Source organism: Brachyhypopomus gauderio, chromosome 4 (genome assembly GCF_052324685.1).
Source record: "Brachyhypopomus gauderio isolate BG-103 chromosome 4, BGAUD_0.2, whole genome shotgun sequence".
Taxonomy (NCBI): domain Eukaryota; kingdom Metazoa; phylum Chordata; class Actinopteri; order Gymnotiformes; family Hypopomidae; genus Brachyhypopomus; species Brachyhypopomus gauderio.
This window is the reverse complement of record NC_135214.1, coordinates 19140762-19165753: the sequence shown is the minus strand read 5'-3', so window position 1 is coordinate 19165753 and position 24992 is coordinate 19140762. Positions and strand designations below refer to the sequence as shown.

Below are 24992 nucleotides of genomic sequence, written 5' to 3'. Positions count from 1 at the left end.
CTCCGATAACAGGCAGGCTCTGAACATCAGGCAGCGCGCGAGAGGGGAGGAGAGACGCGCGTGCACTTTGTTTTTCCATCCTCTGCTGCTCCCAACGTCTGGGCCTCTAATGCAGCCGCATATACTCAGGGACCTTAGGATCGCCTTTATTACACTATACTCGATATTACTCAGGATGGAGAGCGCACGATGCAATGATATGACACAGGAGAAGGGGAAATATAACAGCAGAAATCAGTTGTTTTGTCCCAAGCCGAGGGTAGATTTGGCTCGTCCTTACACGACCATATCTAAAACGATGTGTATTTATTATTATGATTTTTCTCTCTCGCTTTCTCTCGTTTTTTCTCCTACTCTACTCTGGCATTCTATTTTCACACCAGTCCATATGGCCGTTCGCAGCCTCGGTTGGATCCACAACTCCGGTGTCCAACATGCTCTCCGTCCGCCGCTGTTTCCTTTGTCGCTGCCATTGAATGAACGACGAGTAACGGACTGATATCGTCTTGATCACAATGTTAATTATTCTAAAATCTCGATCTCGACTCTGGTCTCTGTGGTTGAAGCACCCGCTCCTCTCCTGCCTATTATTTTCTCACATGTTTATCAGACGCCTAAACAACACCTTGGATGGGTGTGAATTTTCAAGCCCCCGGTGAAATTCTCACCGGGCGCTTCTTCTGTTTTCCTCCGAGTCCATTTACAGGTAGGAGCACCAGTGCCAGGTCCTAATGACTGAGGCAGACAGCGGAATTAGAAACACCTTTTGTCTACGTGTTGTTCGGACATCCTCACTTCAACCGCTCACCTAAAGCTGGTAAACCGGCTTATAATTAAATAAAAGAGTGTGCGCACCACTGCGAACGCACGGCGAATAGTGATACTGAACCTACATTTGCACTATAACACCATGTTTCACAATTCATTAGCAGGTATTCTAATGGAATAGAATAATCAAAGGACAGCAGCATAACTGATAGCAGTTCACACTGTGGGCAAAGGTGAGGCAATCTATCTAATAATGTTAACAAATCTGTGGAAGAGTTCTAAGAGGATAACACATTGAGGTGTGATCTGTGTACAGAGCTGAGCAAACAGGCCTGCGTTTAACACTCTGTCCACAGAGCTGCTTTAAACGGTGTCAATGGCCTTGGAGCAGACCTTTCATATGGTTACAATATTATTATTATTATTATTATTATTATTATTAATAATAATGTTCTCCGTCTCTCTGTCTCTCTCGTTCTCTCTCTCTCTTTCATTCACCCCTCAGGTTATGAGATTGTAGTTTTTGCCATCATTAAGATGTCCGTCCCAGACTCTTGCATGTGCTGTAAGAATGTGATCTGTGCTGTAGAGGTTCACACACCCTCGTCCATTTATTTATGCAGTGTGAAGAAACCATCTGGCCGTGGTGGAACAGTGAGTGTCTCTGCTCTGGCAGGAGAAGAGGATGACTGACACCTCGGCTAGTGGGTAGACGGCTTCATTAGTGGCCAGACTCCCTGACACTCTACAGAGGAGCATTTTTAAAGTAATACACAATATAAAGCCCATATAAAGCCCATTCACTGTCAGGGGATCCAACAACGGTCCCTCATGGACAGACAAAGGCGAAGGCAAAAAACAAGGGGGGGGGGGGGGTAGAAATCCAGATCCTATTTCTGTTTGTCAGTATTGTGTTATAAGAGATTAGCACATGCTGTATTCTTATTGGAAGCCCTGTGAAAATATCAACTTGAATGTAACGATGCTCCTGTGTATGGTCCCCTCGTCTCTCCAGGGATTCTTCCCTCCTTGGCCAGAACTCCTACTGTGTCTGAGCTTTTGTTCTTCTCAGACACTAAACTTACACGTTTGTCTATTTCCAGTGATGGTTTTTTAATTTATTTTATAATGTTGGTGCATTTACTAAGCATGAAAGTCCACGCTATGTTATACCACAGAACGTCTTTGCAGCAGACTGCAGGCAGTAAGACCTACTGTAGTTCTTGTTAGGAGACGTGTGGTATCAGAATATAATTATGCCAATATTTTTGTGCACATGTGACCCCAAGTATTGAATTGTATAAGGAAATTATCCATTTAAATGAAAAGGACTTAACTTTGTAACGAGCGGGAGAAAGTCACTGAGCTGGAATTTGTCGAGGCATTGATGTGATGAGGTGGACACATCAAGCGTTTTGAAGCACAAAGGGAGAAAGTGTTGGTGTGTCAGATGTGCTGATGATGTGGAACAAATCTATTTAATGTTTATCTTTTTTTTCCTGAGCTTTTAATTTAGTGCAACACAAATTGCCTGTGCACTATCTTCACTGTCTCATCCGTCTGGGGATTAAACGATCGCAATTCTCCCACCACCAGCCCGTGACAACAATCCGCAAAGTGCTCCCGCAACCCTAATCTGGTGGTGAGGGAGTCCACACCTCCGGAGCGTGGCGAGCTGTTGTTTTTCCTGCAGCACCCGAGTCCTTCTCCTCCTGCGCCTGTGAGACGTTTATGAATGTGCAATATGATCGCGATGTGCTCTACGTCATGGAAACGGTGCAGAAAGGCGGGATGCATGCACGAGAAATGGAGGATATTTCATCAGCCTGCAACTTGTGTGTTGCATCACCTTTAGTCATGAAATCTATCATATGGCGCAGTGAAAACTTGAGGGGAATGTGTAACATGCATCAGCAAATGTGCTGCTTGTAATCACAGACATACAGATGATTGTTGTTGTAATTGTTATTATGTATAGGCTACCCGCTATAAGGGCTACCGAGTTTGCTTGGTTGTGTGTTTCCATAAGAAAAGCAGGAGCTTTTCCCCCACAATGATGGCATAGACAGACGCAGTGGATGGCTATCAAGTGCAGATTATTTTTGTATCATCTCAGATATGTCAATTCCTCCATCATCATGGCAGCAGAGAAAGGGAGAGTGAGACAGAGAGAGAGAGAGTGAGAGAGAGATAGAGAGGGAGATGTGTGCTGGCAGATTCCTCCATCTGCATTACTAAATCATACTCACTGCCACTCCAAAGGGACAAATAAAACACTACTGTTGAATATTTCAGTAATATATTGGATTTCATGTGTGAGCTTGAACATGTAGACAGAAAGGGGCAAAAAGATGTTAACCCCAAAACAGTTACTCCTTATTTTGCTATCAGTATCATGTAAATGTGTAATCATTAATAAATGTATTTATTGTACATGCACACATTTTTTTAACATTAACCATATTTATTGATTTCCTGCAGACCAATTGCTGATTAAATCAAATAATGTCTATATCTGGCCAACACGCTCATGACAAAAATGACGAAGGCACATTGTGATTTAGGCCTAGTATGTGGAGGGGGTTTTCCATGATTGTCTACACTGAGCTTGGTGATGGTGTCCATATAGAGAAGCACAGGGTGACAGCAGAGCGTCCCAGCACCTGTGTTATTGATCCATCTGCCCGTGCAGACACTGTCATGTCACCTCAGCATTACAGCGATAACTTGTTAGGGTGAGATGATGCCACTGTCAGACGGGAGCTGGATGTTGTCTTTGTGACATATGCCTCACAGACCCGTCATCTGCCGTCGCAAGCTGGCCCTAGCTGGATAACAAAGCCGTATGCTAAAACAATTTAGGGAAGGCGAAAAAAAAGCAAAAGGAAAAAAAAAATGCTAATTAACGTCAGAGAGACAGAGTATCTAAAGATGAGCAGTGCAGCATTTGCCATGACGGGACGATCAAGACGACTGTTGAGTTTGGCATGTGTCTGCTTGGAATGACTGTTCTTGTGAGAAGAACCGTTAGACCTCTCTCTCTCTCTCTCATTCTGTCTGTCTCTCTCTCTCTCTTGCTTCTATACAACTGTACTCAATAATTTCCTGTGGCTTCATCGCCAGAACTCCCTGCCCTTCAACAGTTGTCATCTCCTTCTTCAAATACCTTTATCATTGAACAGGGGTGAAAAAAACCCTCAAATGAATGTGAACAAAGGCACAGCGGAGGAGCAACACAGTGCAAATTGCTTCGTGATGAAGTGGCTAATCCCACTGCTAGGTTAATTGATACTTAAAGGGTTGATACCCAGACATGGGTGCTGAGGGGGCACAAACCGCCTTGGCCAAGGTGTGGTAGCCGTTGGAAAAAACCAAAGCAAGTTTTCTCCTCATGCTAATGTCCAGCGCTTTAATGTTAGCACTCCATCCTCGCCGCGCACATAGCTCTCGTCTTCGTGTTTGCACTCTCTCATGGTGAAAAAGACTTTTTTTTTTTACCGTGTATCCATTGTTTTTTCTTCTTTTTTCTACTTCCTTCTCTCCTCTTTTTTTCCTCCCGCATGCTATTTCTGCGAGTCTGTCAGCCTGGTTTGGAGCGGCGTCTCTAAGCATGATTGCTAATTTCCAGCGCAGCGCGGCTCCAGGGCTCCGTGTTCTGTGGGCTTCAGGCCGGAAGCAGGCGCTATTACAGGCGCCATTACCTGGGGAAGTGCTTCACGCTGTAGATAAGGTACGGTAAGGTATTTTTTTCATTCACTCTACATCAGTATGAAGTGATGGACATGGATGGTTTAAGAGAAAATGTACTGCATTATGTATAGAACTCAAAACAAAGCAATTATACCACATTTTGGGTCCTCATCCTTCACAGAATCTGTGTATGAAAGATGTGATTGACAAGAGTGTTTGCGTGATGTGAGGTAAGGTAAGTCATTCAAACATCCCTCTCCTTACTCCCACTCAACTTCTCAAAGCTGACTTTCTCCCGCTAGAATATTCCGGAATGATCATTAACCTTTCCTTTGGTTCCCACTCTTGCCAGGCGCAGTTCCTCTTCTGTTTGGTTCCTGGCCCCATATGCCACTTTCCTATTTCCTGACTGTAGACAGCAGGGAGTAGCTCTATTATCACCTTCACTGAGCTGTCTTTGAATGTGAGAGGCAATTCCATTTCACTTTGCCATGGGGAGGAGGAGACAGGCACACTACCCGGTTCACAGAAATTGGCTTAGGACTTGCTTTTAGAAGCCGACCACAAGGACAGAGCATTTTATTTCTGTATTACAGAGGATGTTTAATACAGGCAAGTACTGCCAAATTTGCTTTTAAGCAATGCCGAATGTTGAACAAGACTTATAACATCAGGTGAAAGCATTTGATTACTGTGGAGAGGTTTTAATCTTTCATACCACAATTATTCTTCCCTGGACAACCATTTTTTGTTTAAAATGTAAGGTGAATCTTTATGATACTTGATGAGATTTTGACTAAATTGCTGCTTAATACGAACAGGTCAGGAAGCCAAGCTGTGGGGCCCTGACCTGCTCTTACAGTTTAAGTGAGACCGACATTCTGGCTGCTGAATGTCAAATCAAGATGTTTGACAGGCCTGATAATGTAAGATAGCACTGTAGGATTTACATAAATATATATTTATTTAGAAGAATAGCAATACATATCAGATATGATTGTCTGGAGATAAACAATTTGGTTATGTTCCGCAGAAGCTGTAGATATGATATTTCAGTATTTCTTCCTTATTTCAACGTTATCTTGTCAGAGCTAACCAGATACTTCAAAAACAAAAAATAAATTGCCCCATTGCATGAACCTAGTAATAGCTCTTTCTTCAGGAGCAAACTTGAACAAAGCAGAATCACGGATTCCCATGATTTTAAGTTCTGCTCAAATATGTTGAAATTCTCCAAGGGTTCTAAAGAGAAAGGTGTACACTTCATGTCACCATGCATCCTAAGCTAAAATTGACGTTTTATAAATAATTTCAAACCTGCAAACATCAGCGGTGGAATCATAGCAGTCCAGCTATATTCATTTGGCATAAGTCAGTTTCATTTCTCTGCCCTTTTCATCAGAAATGGCTTAAAAAGTAGACTTAGTCTGAATTTTTAATGCCTGGGGCTTGCTGGGGACAGAGGGCGACGTTCTTCAGTCAAGAAGGTCTGGCAGTGGTCATGGCAGCAGAAAGAGCAAAATGGTCACCAGGCCTGACTGTGCTCCCAGAGACACAGCTCGCTGAATATTTAAAGAGACTAGCAACAAACTAAGCAGTTGCTAACGGTGCCGAAGCTGGTGATAAAAGATGTTTTTAGCTGGGACATTAGACCTTTTCTTCACTTCCTGATTCTTGATATTAGATCCTTACTATGCTTTAGACCAATAATACACTTCAGTGGTTTGGATCTGGAACATGTACACCATGAGTACATGTAGCTTACAGTTGACAGCGCCCTTTGGGAATGATACACACTGCCACTGCAAAAATAATCCGACCAAAGTCTACGGCAGCCATTTGAGAATTGTGCAGTCAGGTCTTCCTAGTAGTAAAGCTAAATGTTTGCACATACAGGTTTTTGTGCTGAACCAATTAATTTCAGTAATACAGTACTGTAATGCTAAATAATGAACAGTGCCGGAAACCCAGCACTGAGTGGCAGAGAAGAGATACCACTCAGTGCTGGAGTGGTGTCATCGATAAGATGTTTCTCAGTTAAAAGGACAAAGGAATGACGCCCACACTGTGGATGCTTTTTGTACTCCTAGATAAAGACTAAAAGATCTAAACCTATATGTAAGATCAGTCTGGCATGAATCTGTTTGATTTAGATTTCAGTAGACATGAACTGAAACCAACAGCACCACACAAATCATAATGTTCACTTCATTAGACTTGACTTGTTTTGAATACTTGCAATGGAGCTTATTATATAATCTTATGCATCATACACTGCATGTACGTTGTACAATCTGGACGTATATTGAAGTATAATGCAATAGGAATTTCAGATAAACAGTAACTGCGTAAATGATCAAATGACATTCAAGATTCATTGCCAAAGGGCATTACGTCATTTAGATCAATTCGGCAAGTTGCAATCAAGGTTGAGCTGTGTGTATTTTAATTCATCTGTGTGATGAATTAAAATAACAGTTAATCTGCTGTATTTTCCCCCTTTAAAGGCCACTGGTTAATTAGTCTTCAAGCTGAACATCTTGATGAGATTCAGCACATTGCTGGGAGAAGTTCAGAGTGCACAAACAGCAAGAGCATCTCACGCTCAAACGTCAGGGTGACTGGCCGTGCCACTGTTACTGTAACATGCACTGAGGTCGAGTGGTTTTGAAGCTTTTAACACCTTAATTTAGTGCTTCTCTGTAGGTTAATCTTAAAATATTCTTAGTGCCATGATGCTTTGGTCATGATGCTTTGGTTCAGTTGTGTACAACTGAACATGTTCGCCTGGTCACTAACCTCCATTGTTTTTATGCCATTAACTAGTCTAAGAAACTGGGTAATTCTTAAACCCTCCACATGAACATACACACAAAGGATGGACTTGAATTATGACTTCAAGCACTGGTGTAGTAAATACTTCACAAAATGAGTCCTAGGTTACATTGGAATGTTTTCTGATGTTTGGGTGGTACATTTTCAGAGCAAATTCATATGCTTCCATATACTGGAAGAATATTTTATACTCTCTGTTTATGTGGATTCAGGTGCAAGCCATGTATAATGTGCAAATTACAATATTCACAGTAGGTATGATAGATATGAGCCGGTCATACATGTCATTGCTTGGAAAGAATGGGGAACAAAAATATCTTTCATTTTTTTACTTATATTCCAATTTGAAATAAGAGACTGACCTCTTGTTAACCTGCATGTTAGCATAACATTCAGAAAAGAAAGTAATTGTCACAATGTTTAGTCCAGCTGCTACTTTATAATTTGACAAGAATCTTACCCATGTCTCTCACAGCAGAGCACAGCAACCTCTGCAACTGAACAAAGAACAATTTACTGATTGTATCTTCTTGTCATTAGACAGCTTAGGAAAGAAATCTGTTTTAATTCATTATGCCTAAACATATTTATGTTAGTCCCATTTATTGAATAGCTTTTTTTCACTTTTTGCAGTGAGATTGAAACCATTGAAGCCAGCCATCGTGGGGGCTAAATTTCAGAATGAAAATATCACAGGTATGTCGCGTGTACCAAGATCACGCAGAACATTGTTAAAAAGTAAGAAGACACTGCTCAGCTTAGCAGTAGCAAACAACCTGCAACCTGAATGATAAATACTTTCAGTCTTGAAGATGAACAAATGAAGAATATCCTTAGGATGTTGGCACAGATATGGCAAAGGCCCATGTTGGATGTAATGAGAAGAGACAGCGTCTGCACAGCCTCAATGTTTTGACACAAGCCTCTGAGAACATCTCAACAATGGAAAAGTCAGTTTACAGATCTGGGACAGGGTCTTATTGATAGATTATGATGAACCTGAATTTGTTTTATTGGGCTTATTCTGTTTTATTAATATGAATAACCATGTCAGGATGAAAGTGAGCAAAAGCATCTTCTCAAAAGCAAAACAAAGTTTGCTTCATTTTCACTAGTAAAGCATGTATGCAGTTCTTCTGGCCTAACCTGAAGTCCACTGAGTGTATATTTCACTTACTGGAGTCAGGACAGAGACCTTCAGAATATAGAGAACCTGCAAATGGTTGCTTCTCTGGCAGGACCTCAGCAGGGAGGATTGTTCATATTGTTCAGGATTGTCTATTGTGTGTTCATAGGTGTGTCACACAGAGCTCAGGGAGGCATCAACTGCTCAAGACTTTTATCTAAGAACTAAATGTGACATTTTCCTTTAAGATCATGTTAACAGTCCACTTATTTCATTTTCCAGAACATCGGGACTCTGTATATTACCAAAACATTACCCATTAGGCTATAGTAGTACATTCCAGCAAATTGATATTCTTTCTGATATTAACCTTTCAACATTTAACTTGAAAAAAAGCAACCTACATTTCTGGATGGCTGGAACTTCTGGAAGTATGTGAAAAGGAGAACTTTCACATTGGAGCACTGAGTAGACTTTCATAGCTTTCTATGATACAATATCCCCTTCATTTTAAAATGTAGTTTTCTGTAATAATGGAAAGCTTTGTTTAAATTACATTTGAGAGTAGATATATTTGCACTGTAAGTTAATACAAATGTAATAATAATAATAATTTTAAAAATCCTTCATATTGCAAAAAATATATATTACATAATATAAGACAAACAATGACGAAGACAAACAAGCCTCCAGGTAACACATCTTATCTGAAATGTCAATTTTCAGCATCAATTTTGCATCAAATCAAGAGTGAAAGTGTGCAGTCGAGGTCAGTGAACACTCAGAGGTCTTTCTCTCACTCTGCATGTCTGTGTCTATGTGTGTGTGTGTGTGTGTGTGTGTGTGTGTGTGCGTGTGTGTATCCACACGTGTGCGGGTGTGCGTCTGCGTATGGTGGGTAAATCTGGCTACCGTACCAAGCCAAGGTGGCTCTGATGGGGACATGAGTGACACCTGCGCAGAGACCCTAAAAGGACATCAATAATGAGCAGGGTAGGAGTGGGTCTCGGGGGACCAGACGGGTCCGTGACTACGCCACTCACTCTAATAAGGCTTTAAAAGCCACAACTGCCCACACAGCCCACACTGGCCCACCTCCCATCTCTCTTCTCCAACGAGCTGCCTGATGCCTTGTGACAGCTCAGGTCTGGCCACAGGACGCCACAGCGGTCAGTAGTTAAGTCCCTAGAAAACAAGGGCCACTTTATTAACCAGATGATTAGTGCAGCTGTTAAGAATCGGGCATTTTACACCTGAGACAGGTATGGGTGTGTGTGTGTGTGTGTGTGTGTATATATATATATATATATATATATATATATATATATATATATATATATATATATATATATATATATATATATATATATATACATGTTTATGTGGTATTTCAGTGTGATTTATTGATACGAGTTTCACACTATGGCATCCAATGCAAACAGCTTATAAATATCTTAAAGGCCATCTTAAATGCACTCCCATGAAATTTTCATTGACACTGTAATATAAGCCACTACCTACCATGAATCACAAATAACCTTGAAGTCGCTCCATTTTTGTTTCTTCGCTACTGTCAGTTCTGTGTTTACACCGCACAGCCTCTCTCACGCTCACAGAAAGCAATCTCTTGTGACTGGGCCAGCGCTCTCCGTCCCCATACCCAGTGTGGCTATAATGTTGTTGTCATTCGGTGTGCGCCGATCCCGTCATTGGTGTGACAGAGCGGCCATTAGATAAAGTCCCCGAGCTGGCTTCGCCCGCCAGTGACAATTATTATATAAGACCCCGGTGGTCATCGGGCTTTTCCGCTGCAGGTCTTTGAAAACAATCTGAATTCGTTTCGCCACAAAGTTCTCAGGTAATTCCCGAAACTTTATTCAACGTTAACGTAGTCAACATAGCGCCTGGCATCAGCACTGAAGCTCGCTGGCTGCGCGCCACGGGCAGATGTGGAGAGGTTTAGCGGACATGTCACGCTTCTGCGAGGCTGAAGAAACCATCTGACGTTTGGCTTGTTCATATAGCAGGTTATTGGCAACTTACGACTGATCAATGCCAACGTGATGATTAGGAGAGGTGAACCACAAGCAAACACCTCCCAACCTGGGGTCACTTACTCAAGCTGTTCACGCTGGCGATACATTTTGAGGTTCTTTGAATATCACTGCAAACTGAGGCTTTGTTTGTTGTTCTCCATCACTGACCTTGTTTCATTGTATATGCGGTATAATAGTGAGAAAACTGTACAGCTCTACTGAACTGCTGAATTAGTTTCGGACATAATTCACCAGCCATTCTTTAGACTGCTAAATCTAAACTACATTTAGTTAAATTACATTTTGAGCAATGCTCGCATCACAAACACCTTAATTAATATTTACATTACAAACATATAATTAAAAGCACAATGCACCATTCAAACATATTAGGGTAATGTGCATGTGACATAGAAACACAACACCTGTTTGCGTGGGTCAGTGGCGTGTGTTTATGCCCACCTGAGGATGGAAAACTCTCTATTCAACACAATGATGCCCTGAGGGAGCGCTGGCCCTGCCATTGATAATCACCACCGCCCCTCTGCGGTTATGGCCACTGGCTGAGCTAATAAGTGCAAAGTACAGGGGGCTAGTACACAACAAAAGGAGGGAGAGAGAAATAACAAGTCGGGGTGGGATGGGGTGGGGGTCAAAGTCTTAAGGCAGACATATGCACTGGTGACTCAACAATAAGGCCTGCAGTAGTAGCGTTAAGCCCAAAGTCTGGTTATAGCTTATTAAAGAAGAGCGAGCGAGGGAGAAAGAGAGAAAGAGAGAGAGAAACAGAGAGAGTGAGTGAGTGTGTGTGAGAGAGAGAGACGGAGAGAGTGAGTGAGTGTGTGAGAGAGAGAGAATCGGAGAGAGAGAGAGAGTGAGTGAGTGTGAGAGAGAGGGCGTGAGTGAGAGAGAGAGAGGGAGTGAGCGAGTAAGTGTGTGTGTGTGTGTGTGTGTGTGTGTGAGAGAGAGAGAGAGAGAGAGAGAGAGAGAGAGAGAGAGGAGAGAGAGAGAGAGAGGAATAATGAGGAATAGAAGAAGATAGCCGTTCGTACATCTGGTTAGGCGGAGGCAAGCCTGTGCTTGCACGTTTCTGGAGAATAGATTGCTGGACCCAGTCGCCCCTTTTTAATGACCCTTCTTGTTAGCCTCGAAGATGTAAGCCTCTTCATTACAACTTCAGTCCGCTCACCCCTGTCTGTAGCCCCAATCTCACGTTCCGGGTTTGTTTTGCACTCATAAACGCACGGATTCTGGGTTAAAAATCAAGTTAGGATCTACAAGGAATTGTTTCCCTGCCATCTATATCATGACGTTGTCTGGCTGTGATTCATTTATTACAAAATATTATTAACAATATGTGCAGGGTCTTATTTGAATGTCATGGAATATTCAAATTAAGCACATGCAGATCTTTTTGAGCGTATATGTGTTCTGATACAAAGATGGAACAAGCCTTGTGGAAAGTAAAGTGATGCTGAGAATACGAGGAGGAGAAACCCGCACATCTCATGACATGTGGTGTGGTTAACTAGTGGCAGCGGAGCGAGTTTGCGTTTCTGGTCAGACGGGCGATATAATCTGATGAGAAGAGTATTTCAGATTGGTGAACGAGTTGGGCCCGACACCAGGGCCGGACACTTTCACACAAGTAACCTTGCGAAAAGTCACGATGGAAGTGGGAATTACCTGGGACAACTCACTAAGCAATACTTTCATACGAATATACTGAATGTTTGCTTAATACTTTCATGAAAATGAGTGGCGATAAATTATTCGGTGGAGTGATTAAAAACAAATGTTCTTCATTTTTGATAGGTCCGTTTCTATTTTTTTCTTGAAAAACACAACACAGGTATATAGCTACCAGTGATATACATATTATAACGCCTGGAGTTGGAGTTTATGAATAGAGTGATAAATTGAATTTGAAAACGTTGGCATAAACGTGGAATAATGGCATTACCGAACATTGTACGGTGATCAGCCATCAGCTTATCATGACACAGAAACGGTCATCTTTGGTGAATTATTTTGAACAATGATTTTGAACAAAATCGTTCGCTCCAGAGACATGAAAATAATTATTTTATTGTTATTGTTATTTTTATTGTTGTTGTTGTTGTTCCATAGAAAGTGGAAAAGGGCAGCCATTTTAAATATATGTGTATGGACTGCAAAAAAATGGGAATAAGATGGAAAGCTATTCTCAAGACGACATAAATAGGCACGAAATTCACAGGTTACTGCTGTCATATCAGCACTGTTGTATTTTGAAATGCACGCGGCAAGCACTTTAATTTATAACTTCAACCCAGTCGCACAAATAATTTATGTGCTTTGGGACTAGTAAACAATATTCAAACATAGATGATGATTTCACGCTATTTCAGAAACATCTTAAGAGATTCATTGCGGTGTCTTTCATTTTTATTGGTAATAATAATAAATCTTCGTTTTATTCGTATCCAGACGTTGTTACTTCTACAGTATTAACCTGTACATATAATAAAGTCTATTCACCCAACTGTATATAATACTATAAACCATACTCCAAAAATGTTGACTATTAAATATTAGTATACATTCAAACTATAGTCTTTTCTAAAATTACACCAGTCCCAGTTTTCACAAGTTTGAGTGCACAAACGTCACTAGCCACAAGAAGTGAATACACTGTGGCATGAAGGGCCTCCTTGATTATCCTAATTAAGTTCTGTCTAATTAAATTACTGTCACGTGTTAACCAATAGCGAAAGTCGATTCATTAACGATGCAGACGCAGGAATGAAAAGCAAAGCCTCCTTGATTGCAGGGTAGTGTCAATTGGCTGATTTGCTTTCTTGCACAAAGTAGCTCAAACCACAGGAAGGCGTTTTCTCCCGTGTTACATTCGCGAGGCGTTAAGCTGGTGGTCTCACGTTGGTCGCGTTAATTGCTATTTGTCATCGAGCTATGCAGCTCGAACATTGCATCTCGCCAGCTCTCGCGCTCTCCAAGAAATGCATGAATGTGGGCAGTGGCTACCCAAATTCGGAGGGGTCTGATCTCGCCTTGCACGGCCATCCTATTATATCCGCTAGTGACAACCTGGAGAGAAGTTCACCTCTGAAAAAAAACTCCGCTGGGATGACGAATCAGTCAGAGGCAGACAATTTTCCCGACTCAAAGGACTCATCAGGGGACGTCCAGAGAGGCAAACTCTCTCCTGCTCTTGACGGAGTCTCAGATATTCGTCACAATTTCGATGGATCTGCTGGAGAAAGGTATCTCCTTTCACAGTCCAGCCAAACCCAGGCGCTTTCAGCAAGTCCTACCACCATGTTTCCCTATCCGAGCCAACATGGACCGACGCACCCTGCATTTTCCATCGGAAGTCCGAGTCGCTACATGGCGCACCACCCGGTAATAACGAATGGAGCATATAACAGTTTGTTGAGCAACACCTCTCCGCAAGGCTACCCGGCGGCGGGCTACCCGTACGCGCAGCAGTACGGACACGCGTATCAGGGGACGGCGTTCTACCAGTTCTCCTCCGCCCAAGCCGGACTCATACCCGGGAAAGCGCAAGTGTATCTGTGCAATAGGGCCTTATGGCTTAAGTTTCACCGACACCAGACCGAGATGATTATAACAAAGCAAGGCCGGTAGGTATTCAGTTATTCTATATGCGTTAATTTAAATATTTACGGTATAATAATAATAAATTCCTTTGTTTACATGAAGACTGGTAGGATTAACACACTTTGAGCATTTAGGGAACATACCGCAAAACGTTTAAATATTTAAAAAAAAATGTTTCACGGGATTTTATACAAGCTTTCTGTTTTTAACATCCAAACAATTCTATTCCAAATCGTAATATTTTAAACATTTATTTTCTAAATAATTTGACATATAATAACGTTTATTTACTGCTTTATATTTGTAAGTGCTTTACCAATTACAACGTTTCAGCTGCAAAATTATAAACACTAAACAGATTTCTAATTCTTATTTTTTGCCTCATAAACAAGTGGAACTTCATGTAATAAACTGTAATACATTTATTGTAATTAGGATACAGAACTATGTCGCTTTTAAAAGTTACTTTTGTCTATCTTTAGGCGAATGTTCCCGTTTTTAAGTTTCAATATATCCGGCTTGGACCCTACTGCACATTACAATATTTTTGTGGACGTGATTCTCGCGGATCCGAACCATTGGCGTTTTCAGGGGGGCAAATGGGTCCCGTGCGGTAAAGCGGACACCAATGTGACAGGTAAGTGTTACCTGAATGAACAGCATATATTTTGCTACACTTGCTGATGCCCTTTAAATAGGCAATGTATCGTTGCTACGGATGCATACGTTTTTATAAATACACACAAACTCTGATTAGTTTTACGTGGCCGGCGCAGATATGCATCGAATTTAATTGCACATTGTTTTGTGTAAAGGAAACAGGGTGTACATGCACCCAGATTCGCCAAACACGGGTGCGCACTGGATGCGTCAGGAGATTTCCTTTGGAAAACTTAAACTAACGAACAACAAAGGGGCATCTAACAACACGGGCCAGGTTAGTGAACGCACATGAATCGCTACATAATAAGTTTATGATGCAAATGTTTTCAGCTATTATTTACCCAACAACGGGCTAAATTAGTAATACACACACACACACACACACACACACACACACACACACACACACACACACACACACACACACACATACGCACACACAGACGAGACAAACACAAATACTTCTACCTACAAATTTCTATACTTTATGTAAATATCAATATACTAATATATTTTAACCATGTATAATGTAATATATGATTTATAGATTCTTATATTTTAGATTAAAGTCAAGCATAAGTTAATATCCAAATATAATCTAAATGGACAGTCGCTTTGAGCGGGCGCAGTGTGCGATGACACTTTCGTTTTTTCGGGTGAATTCCTGCAGATGGTGGTCCTGCAGTCTTTGCATAAATATCAGCCGCGGCTGCACGTGGTGCAGGTGAACGAAGATGGAACGGAGGACTCGAGCCAGCCTGGGCGCGTGCAGACCTTCACCTTTCCGGAGACACAGTTTATCGCTGTCACAGCGTACCAAAATACTGATGTACGATGTGGCGCATAACTGCTATAATAATAATAATCTACAATGTAGTTAACGCCTACTTTACAGTCTTATATACTGCACGCAACAGGAATAAAACATTACTTGGGTTTTGGTTATACTGTATATGTTACATATTTCTAAATCATACTGTAACAGACAATACTAATGACAGGATGGCAAATAATAGATATAAAATATATTTTATTTTCAGATAACTGGAAAGAGTGGCGTTGTCATTGCTGTTTATTTTTCTGTCCCACAGATCACACAGCTAAAAATCGACCATAATCCATTTGCAAAGGGATTCCGGGACAACTACGACACGTAAGGTTTATTTGTTTTTGCACAATGTTTTTATTTTCAAAATTCCTTTTATTTGCCTCCTTTAAGTGCGATTCTTTTAAAATTCGTTTATCAAGGCTACATATAGCCAACAATAACCAATTAAAGCACCCTCCTAAGTATGTTTATGCACTGACATATTTGTACTGAAATTAGAATAGTGGTATTATAAAACCTATAGCCTATTGGTCGAATGGCCAAGATGAGCGAAAACATCTCCATTTTTAAGTTGTGTATTTTCCTTAAGATGAATGCAACAGGTGTCATATATGAACAGTCTAGTTTCGTATCGCGCATTACGTGCTGTCACGTAGATTCATTTCAACCTGAAAAGTAACTTGCTACATTTATGTTTGTTAGTAGCACTGTATAGTATAGTATTGTATAATATAGAAGACGAGGGTACTATAAGTATTGTCAACGTGTGCAATAATATTTATATTAAATATTGCAAAAATGAGAACAAAAAAACCTAAACATATTTTTTCAACTTTTCAGATGCATTCGCTCAAACTAGAGGTTTCTTATCAAAGCTGTGCTATTAAGCACAGCAAAAAACTTTCCAAAACAAAAAAAAATACAAAGCCCCAGATATTTTATTTCTTACGTTATTATGATCATTGTTGTTATTATTATTATTAGTATTTCATTATTATTACTTTCAACGTGAAGTATTTCATGTCTACTATGTTTATCAACCCTCTTTTTCCAGTGTATACACAGGTTGCGACATCGATCGGTTGACGCCGTCCCCGGGTGAGTCTCCGCGCTCCCAGATCGTGCCCGGTGCCAGATACGCCATGGCTGGTTCTTTCCTGCAGGACCAATTTGTCAGCTCGTATGCCAAGTCCCGCTTTCACCCTGGCGTCGGTACCGCTCCTGGCACGGACCGCAGCGTCCCACTTAGTAACAGCTTGCTATCCCCGCAACAAACCGAGGAGACCGCAGTGGCCTCCCCGCAGCGATGGTTTGTCACCCCTGCCAACAACCGACTGGACTTTGCCGCCTCGGCATACGACGCCGCGGCGGCGGCTGATTTCGCCGGTAACGCGGCCACCCTTCTGTCGTACGCAGCTGCCGGAGTGAAGACTCTCCCCTTGCCCACGGCGGGCTGCTCCAACAGACCTCTGGGTTATTACGGCGAGCCGCCCGGCTGGGGCGCACGCACTCCGCCCCAGTACTGCAGTAAGTCCAGCGCGGTTCTGTCGTGCTGGCCCTCCAACTCCGTCGGGGGCAGAACCGCCACCTCCGGGTACCTGGTCGGGCTGGACGAGGCGGACGCCATCGCGCCGGAGAGATCTCCGCTTGGCGGGACAGATGAAGCCAAACCCAAAGACCTGTCGGAATCCAGCTGGATAGAGACCCCATCTTCAATTAAGTCAATTGATTCAAGCGATTCTGGGATTTTTGAGCAAGCCAAGCGGAGGAGGATCTCGCCATCTGCCACACCGGTTTCAGAAACGTCGTCCCCATTAAAATCAGAAATGTTAACACCCAGGGAGTGTGAGAAGAATTGCTCCAAAGACATTGGTTATTACAGCTTTTATTCCCACAGTTAGACACTGTATAACCGGAACCCAGTGTGCATGGCTCGTGTCATGACACGTTGAAGGAGTTTGATTTATATTTATCTATTAATATTTTATTTAGGGTATTTATTTATTTATTTATTTATTTGTGTGTTATTTGTATATGTAGTTTTACTAACTGTCCGCATTGTTTAAGATAGTTCGAGTCTATAACCTATTGTTCTTTTTAAAACGTTATAATAGGTTTACAAACTATCTTCTTGCATTTAAGTGATTGTAACAAAATAATGTATATACCTATCTAGACATTCGTAATATCTCATTACACGTTGATGTACAGTATGTAAAAGGACAGAATAACTAGATTCATGGTACGATGTTCTTAGAGAAAATCCACAAGGAAGCAGGCTGTTTATCTTCAAGATGCTAATGGATGTGGTGAGGCCCAGTCTCACGTGTCCGAGATGACTGAGAGGTATCGGATAGTTCATAGTGATAGAAACCAAATGGCGTCGTTATGCATTGCTCGCTATAACTGTTGCTTTTTAGAGTCGAGGTGTCTATCTGGAAAATATTAGTCTCTTGTGTCATTGTTGCTCTCATTTCGTATACTTTGTTGTAACGCTGTTGGTAGGCCGTTAATCAGGAAAAAAATCATCCTAAATATTTTTGCGAGATTAAAATCCTTGATATTCAAATGCCAAGATGAAATGACTTGTACAGGGCAGCCGTCATGTCGTATGCATCATTTTTACTGTGTTGCGACCCCTAACGTTTTTGTGATTTAATGGGCCGCTCCAGCAACGTCAGTCAGGTCTGCTGACAAAGTAATGTAACTGTGGTGTGTTTCTTTGCAATAAATATAACAAAAGTATGACACTCTTGGAAAAAATAGCCTGCACAAGACTTCAAATTTTGGTTGCCTTTGTGTTAAAACTTTGTAAGTTGTTTTATTTGGACACCGGTTGTTTATTTATCAAGACACCAGTAGGTCCCGAGAGGTCATATGCTGTTTATGGTGGTATATGTTCCCCCATGTTCGTCTATTAAATAAACTCTAACGTAGTTTCACAATTCAATGTGCATGTTCAGTAGAAAATAGTTTTGCAAAGCGTGTCTACTTTGCATCACATCTACTGCACATCTGGAAGACAGATAAGGCCTGTTGGAAGCAGTTGTCACTGACACCATGAACATAGCTGGTGCTGAATTAGGCTGTTGGCATATTTCACTCAGTTTACCACTTGTGGTTTTCCTTTATCGAAAATATATATTTATATATGTTAAGGGCATGTAAGTGTTAACCGTGTCCCAAACACATTCTACAAGAACAGGAAGTAAAAGAAAAAAACATTTAGATTCTTTTATAATAATTATTTTGCTAAGGTCGTTTATGAATCAACTTTGTTCGTCTAAATCGATTACTTAATTAATGTAGGCTTAACAATAAATATTTAATGAATAAAAAATATAGTCATAGCATTATTTTATGACAACTCAGTAGACAACGTTTTTTTTATTTAAGGCCTGTTCATTTGATACATTCTAGCCTTTAATAAAAAAGCGAAAATAGCGTAGTCTAATAAAATGTATTATGTGGGTCTTATTGCGTTGTTGATCCTATAGGTCATATGTTGTTTGATTTCTGTATTGTTCTGCACTGATGTGTTCAATTTTTGCTACACAACCAAACGGTCGCCTTTTGTTAATGTATGTTGATTACAATAGTTGAGCTCATTTTATTTTGCTGCCATCCAGTGGCAGAAAATGTATTGCCTTACCTGGAAGAAATTAAATAAGCCCATCCTTTTCTCAATCTCATGCCGATCTTTAACAATCCGTTAAGACGAAGACTGTATTGAAGACGAAGAGTGTGGGTATTACTATTTTGAAGAAAGGGTTTTCGAATTAAATTTGTTTGACTCTGTAGCTATTTTAAGGTACGTAAGGTAAGGCACCCGCCAAAATCAATTGATTATCAAATGTCACTAGGGGGCGACAGCATCGTTCTGTTCTGAACAGTTGGCACTTTTCCCCTTGACAAAACAATCTGACTATAGATATACTAGTCCTAATCTACAGTGGTGGAGCTAGACTTTTTTTCAAGGGGTGGCCAAAGGGTGACCAATGTTTTATCAGAGGGGTCCATATACAAATGATGAACGAAAGGAAACACATATTTTCTCTTAAAATTACCATTTCCTTGGGAATTTGGAAAGGCGCTATATAAATCGAACATTCATTCATTCATTCATTCATTTCCAGTGGGGTGGCACTAGGGGTGGCAAGGGCTCTGTTGGGGGTGGCAACTGCCCCCCCCCCCCTGGCTCCGCCACTGCTAATCTATAACCAAGACGTGGCCACATTGAAGCAGAAGTAGTAGTAGTAGTAATAGAAGAAGAAAATAATAATAATAATAATAATAAGCTCATAATTTTACAGCTTGAAATGCTCAGTTGTACATAACTCCAGATAGTGAAAAAGCTTCTTTTGTCAATTGTTTTTTTCCTCCAGGAATAAAAAGCTGTACAATAATTATCATATTATGATCACATATAGTTGGAGGTGGCTCTGTGTGGTGCTGTCGTTTTATGAATTTATAAGCAAAACAAGTCTTGTCTTGTTGCTTTGGAAATGGACACTGACATGTTAAAATTAAATCAGGGCTACTATTTGGGTTGAGCAGACCTATATAGAAAGTCCAAAGATGGGAAGGGAAAGCGGTTTTTGGCTGATTTTAGAGATCCAGTGAGTCATTATTTTATTTGTGATAGGTCTTTGTTTACACACTTGGCCAATACAGTCAAATGGTTGTGTGCTTAAGTTAATGCAGCACATGAAATGTAAAATTACTTTGCTTTAACTGACATTAAAATTATTGACAATGATTATGAGGTCACTTTTATGACTAATTAAGACATGATAAATGCTTGATATCATTAAGATGCAATGCATATTGCTCATCGTCTACAGTGAAAAATGTGAGACCTTTTATATGTATAGTTTCTGTAATAGATTGTTGGTGATTAAAGTTCAACAAAATAATTTGTTAGCTAATTAACTATGCAAACTATGCAATAGCTATGCAAAATTTTATTGATCATTAAATGTGATTGCAAACTAATGCTAACCTCAGTCCATATGACCCTGTCACTATAGGATTCTAGTGAGCCAGGCCTTGTGGATTATCTTTAGGGACATTCCATACAGAAAATCTAACATTAGCAAACTGAATATGGCTTCTACCTGAACCTTTACAGCATACTGAACCTGTAATGAGGAACCTGGCACAAGTCTTTCCTATAGTGACTCAGACCACTGAAAATGTTTAATTTCAAGACGATCACCAAGGACTTAAAAAAATCCAGCATGTAGTTTAGGTATCCTGAAGTCTGTGTTTCTCGAAAGCATTACAAAACAGAGATCATCTTTAAATGGTGGAGGAAGTATTACAATGAACACTCTCCCATTTATGGGGAGGGTGAGGAGTGAGTCCTCGCCTCAAGTGGAGGAGTTCCAGTATCTCGGGTTCTTGTTCACGAGGGAAGGATGGAACGAGACAGGCAGATCGGTGTGGCTGCAGCGGTGTTGCGGACCGTTGTAGTGAAGAGAGAGCTGAGCCAAAAGCTCTTGATTTACTGGCCAATTTATGTTCCGACTCCCACCTACGGTCACGAGCTCTGGGTAGTGACCGAAAGAATGAGATTGTGAATTACATAGTATGGAGTGACTCGGGAGTAGAGCCGCTGCTCCTCCATGTAGAGAGGAGCCAGTTGAGGTGGTTCAGGCATCTGGTCCGGATGCCCCCTGGGCGCCTCCCTGGTGAGGTGCTCCCGGCATGTCCAACTGGGAGGAGACCCCGAGGAAGACCCAGGACACACTGGAGAGATTATATCCCTCTGCTGTCCTGCGAACGCCTCAGTATCCTTCAGAAGAGCTGGAGGAGGTGGCTGGAGACAGGTGGCTGGGCCTCTTTGCTTAGGCCACTGTACCTGCGACCTGGACCCGGATGAGTGGTTGTAAATGGATGGATCGACTCTTCCGTTTATGATGATTTTAATACCATGGTGATTTTGGGAAATGGGGCCCGGAAGTGTAGGTAAAACTGGAGAATGCCATCGCCAATTATGTGATGTACATCGTTCAGTCTGTCCTGAGGCTGCAAATAGAACTGCATGGTGCGTGCATGACCAGTAGTGTGTTGTGTATTGCAGCAACAGGTGAAGAGTGTTTTAACTGTGGTATTATTTCATGAAAACAAGAGAGTAAATAATGTGCTTAATAGGCCTAATTTAATTAGGAAAGTGATGCTTGTTTGAAGACGTCTCAAGAAGAAATATACTTTTTTTTCTATTAAGTATGTGTATAAATGACATTCATTCATGCAATTATTTCTGCAACACCAGTTTTCCAAAAGTACTTCAATAGGCATCATTTCAGACCTTCAGACCATTTCAGACATTCAGACATTCAGACCTTCAGACCATTTCAGACCTCCAGACCTTCTGACCATTTCAGACCATTTCAGACCTTCATCAGCCACGCGTCATATAGTTTCCTGTGATATTTAAAAATTTGGGCCTGTTGTATGTTGGTGAGTGTATTAGATGCGTCACAGAAAGCGAGAGAGAAAGAGAGGAGAGAGAGAGAGAGAGAGAGAGAGAGAGAGAGAGAGAGAGATCCGCGCCCCTTCAAGAGTAATAACGTTAGGGTCGGCCCTACTACTTTACCAAACATGTGACCACCCGTGTCAGCGCTTACTGCGACCCAGCAGCCGCTTCAGGAGGACGTGAGAGAGGTTGAGCATCTCTGTGTCTACCTGGCCACTGCGCTGCGATCTACAGGTAAACCAAGATGGACATTAAAGACCAAGGAGCCCAGATGGAACCGCTTCTGCCAACGGTAAGACGTCCTCTCCCTGTTTTACGCTAGATACATAAGAATGTGTTGTTTCATGTTAGGCACACGGCTCATGCCATGTCCGTTCATCGGTATGGGTTCGCCTGACACATTTTTTTCTTTAGCTGTCATTGCATCGGGTACCAAAGGGAAACGGCTAATCGTGGAGGGTTTTCCCTCCGCAGTATGCGCATTTTGCGATTGCAGAGCAAACCGCCGCACGTATCGTATAGATTCTCGGATGGAGGCAGGCAGCATCACCGCATGACTAAACGTTGCGGTTTTGGAAACGCCGATTTAAAACACAAATACTTCGAAGCTTCACCGTTAGCCTATACGATCAACATCATTACAGCAGACAATAGCTCTAGTGTCTCAGACCGACATCTACCTGCTAGATGTTATAATACGTTATAATATAATAAAAACGTCAATGTGCAATGTCGTCGTTCCATATTTTTCAGTCCCGCATGGAAGTTGATTTACGTCCCTACAGGATATTAGAGGAACTTGTGTCGTAAGAGCTACAACGCCTTAAGGAAAATACTTTCACACCTATAATGTTTTTTATAGGAGGGCATCACTTACGACGCAACAGTCGCATTAGCAACATCGCTCCAGCACGCACAAAAAAGGACACTCAGTTCTGTTTGGATATTTTAACTATTCAGATTGTTCTGATGGGTGTCGTTTTAAGTATGAATCCATAGGTTAAACACAACCCCCCAGATAACACAACATATAACACAACGATGATGATGATGATGATGATGATAATAATAATAATAATAAAAAATAATAATAATAATAAAACAGCATTAGATGAACCATAATGACAAAATAAACGAAGCAGGCCTATACTTGAATAACTGAGTCATGTTTTACTTGTTATATACAACAGGTGTGTGAATACTGGAATGCTTACTCACAATAATACAATAATAGATTTTATGATCCAGCCAAGTAGTCCCATACAGCAGAGCAACAGTCACCTTGTATGGTAATGCTACACAGTGTTAGCACTGCAGTGGAGACACAAAGCACATGTATTTCAAGATTGCAGTGTTTTGGACCTTGAAGGTGCATACTGCTCAAGATAACGTTTCAGTAGTATATATATATATATAAATATAGTCTGGTCTGGTCTGCAGAAGGTTGCCTAGTGGTCTGGTCTGCAGAAGGTTGCCTAGTGGTCTGGTCTGCAGAAGGTTGCCTAGTGGTCTGGTCTGCAGAAGGTTGCCCAGTGGTCTGGTCTGCAGAAGGTAGCCCAGTGGTTTTGTATGCAGCTCTCACAGTCTTCCTCCAGTGATCTGTGGTTCCGCCATACCACACTGTAATGCCACTGGTCAGAACACTTTCACACGCATTTCAGGGACAATAAACGTAGTGCTGTCTCATTGCCCACTGCCTTAGCTCTCTCAGCAAGCGAAGGCCTTGCTGGACTCCTGATGGATACAGTAAGCTCCTCTGTTTTGGGAAATGGGAGGTGGTTGTGGTAGCACTCCACCAACTTGGCTCTCTTCTGTAGATGGTTTTGACATTCTCACTGATATAACCAGTCGTTGTGGTGTCATTAGCAAGAGTCATTAGCTGACTATGCAGTTTCTGAATCTGGCTACTTGCACTTGTGAGAAGACAAGATAGAACTATGGGCCATGTTTGTTTTCAGTGAGGTCGTCCATAAGGGGTCGTCCATAAGGGGTCATCCATAAGGGGTCATCCGTAAGGCGTCACCCATAAGGGGTCGTCCATAAAGGGTTACTCATAAGGGATCATCCATAGGAGGTCGTCCATTAGAGGTCATTCATAAGGGGGTCACCCATAAGGAAGAATCCAATGGCAGATGATTTTCAGTCTTTTGACTTTAAGCAGCAATTTGCTTGCGATGAAGGCTGATCAGATGTTATGTTCTGGTGATCCTCTTGTCCAGGCACTCAGGAACAGCAAGAAATGACACAGAAACAGCCTTGTGATTCTGGGTCAAAGGACGTCACACCAACATGGTTGACATGTCCTGTCACCAGATTATCTGCACTCATCATTAGCTCAGTCATTCAGACACGATTCCCCAGTCATTCAGATATTGCATCTTGCATTTTTCATACAAAATTTTCTTTCAAATTGATAAATAAGATTCTGAGCTCTGCGCAACATTTATTGGAGCTGACCTTCATTGACGTGTCTTGAAAAGTGAATTGTTGGTTCAGGTTCTTAGACACAGCAATAGAAAATAATATAGAGAAGAGCCATGTCTTCTGATTTGGTCAAAAAACAGGTCCCAGATCAGCACTCCAGAATCTATATGAATAGCAGTCTAGACCTACTTTTTGACACGCTGAGGGCTCATGTCAGGATTTGGTGATCTGAATTCTCTTCTGCAAGTTATTATTAGTGAGGTTCACTGGATGGGCTTCCACTATTAGATCACAAATATGTAGAGGCTTTCAGGCATTCAGTTTTGGCCACTGAACTCTCCATGGATGTCTGCTTCAGCATGATGTCTGCTTCAGGACAACGATTGTTTCAGCACGATGTCTGTTTCAGCACGATGTCTGCTTCAGCAAGATGTCTGCTTCAGCACGATGATTGTTTCAGCACGATGTCTGCTTCAGCACGATGATTGTTTCAGCATGATGTCTGTTTCAGCACAATGT

At 41.5% G+C, this 24992-nt stretch overlaps 2 protein-coding genes across 2 annotated transcripts in view; both read left to right on the top strand.

The window, feature by feature from the left end:
• Window positions 1-13324: 13324 nt before the first annotated feature.
• On the top strand, window positions 13325-20200 carry tbr1b (T-box brain transcription factor 1b). Its single transcript, XM_077002903.1, has 6 exons — window positions 13325-14099; window positions 14559-14713; window positions 14892-15013; window positions 15410-15568; window positions 15831-15892; window positions 16623-20200. The coding sequence occupies exons 1-6, from the start codon at window positions 13408-13410 to the stop codon at window positions 17467-17469; spliced, it is 2037 nt and encodes a 678-aa protein (XP_076859018.1). The 5' UTR covers window positions 13325-13407; the 3' UTR covers window positions 17470-20200.
• Window positions 20201-22098: 1898 nt separating this feature from the next.
• slc4a10b (solute carrier family 4 member 10b) overlaps window positions 22099-24992 on the top strand; it is a 52226-nt gene continuing 49332 nt past the window's right edge. The window contains exon 1 of the mRNA XM_077002900.1: window positions 22099-22341. Coding sequence (XP_076859015.1) covers window positions 22294-22341 — 48 coding nt within the window. The 5' untranslated portion in view covers window positions 22099-22293. The remainder of the gene's footprint in view (window positions 22342-24992) is intronic.

What these genes read in the sequence shown, in the direction of transcription:
- tbr1b (XM_077002903.1), top strand. Translation starts at nt 13,408, where the DNA reads ATGCAGCTCGAACATTGCATCTCGCCAGCTCTCGCGCTCTCCAAGAAA. An exon ending in CATCTAACAACACGGGCCAG is followed by an intron (nt 15,014 to 15,409) that starts GTTAGTGAACGC and finishes GAATTCCTGCAG; the next exon opens with ATGGTGGTCCTGCAGTCTTT. An exon ending in CAGCGTACCAAAATACTGAT is followed by an intron (nt 15,569 to 15,830) that starts GTACGATGTGGC and finishes TCTGTCCCACAG; the next exon opens with ATCACACAGCTAAAAATCGA.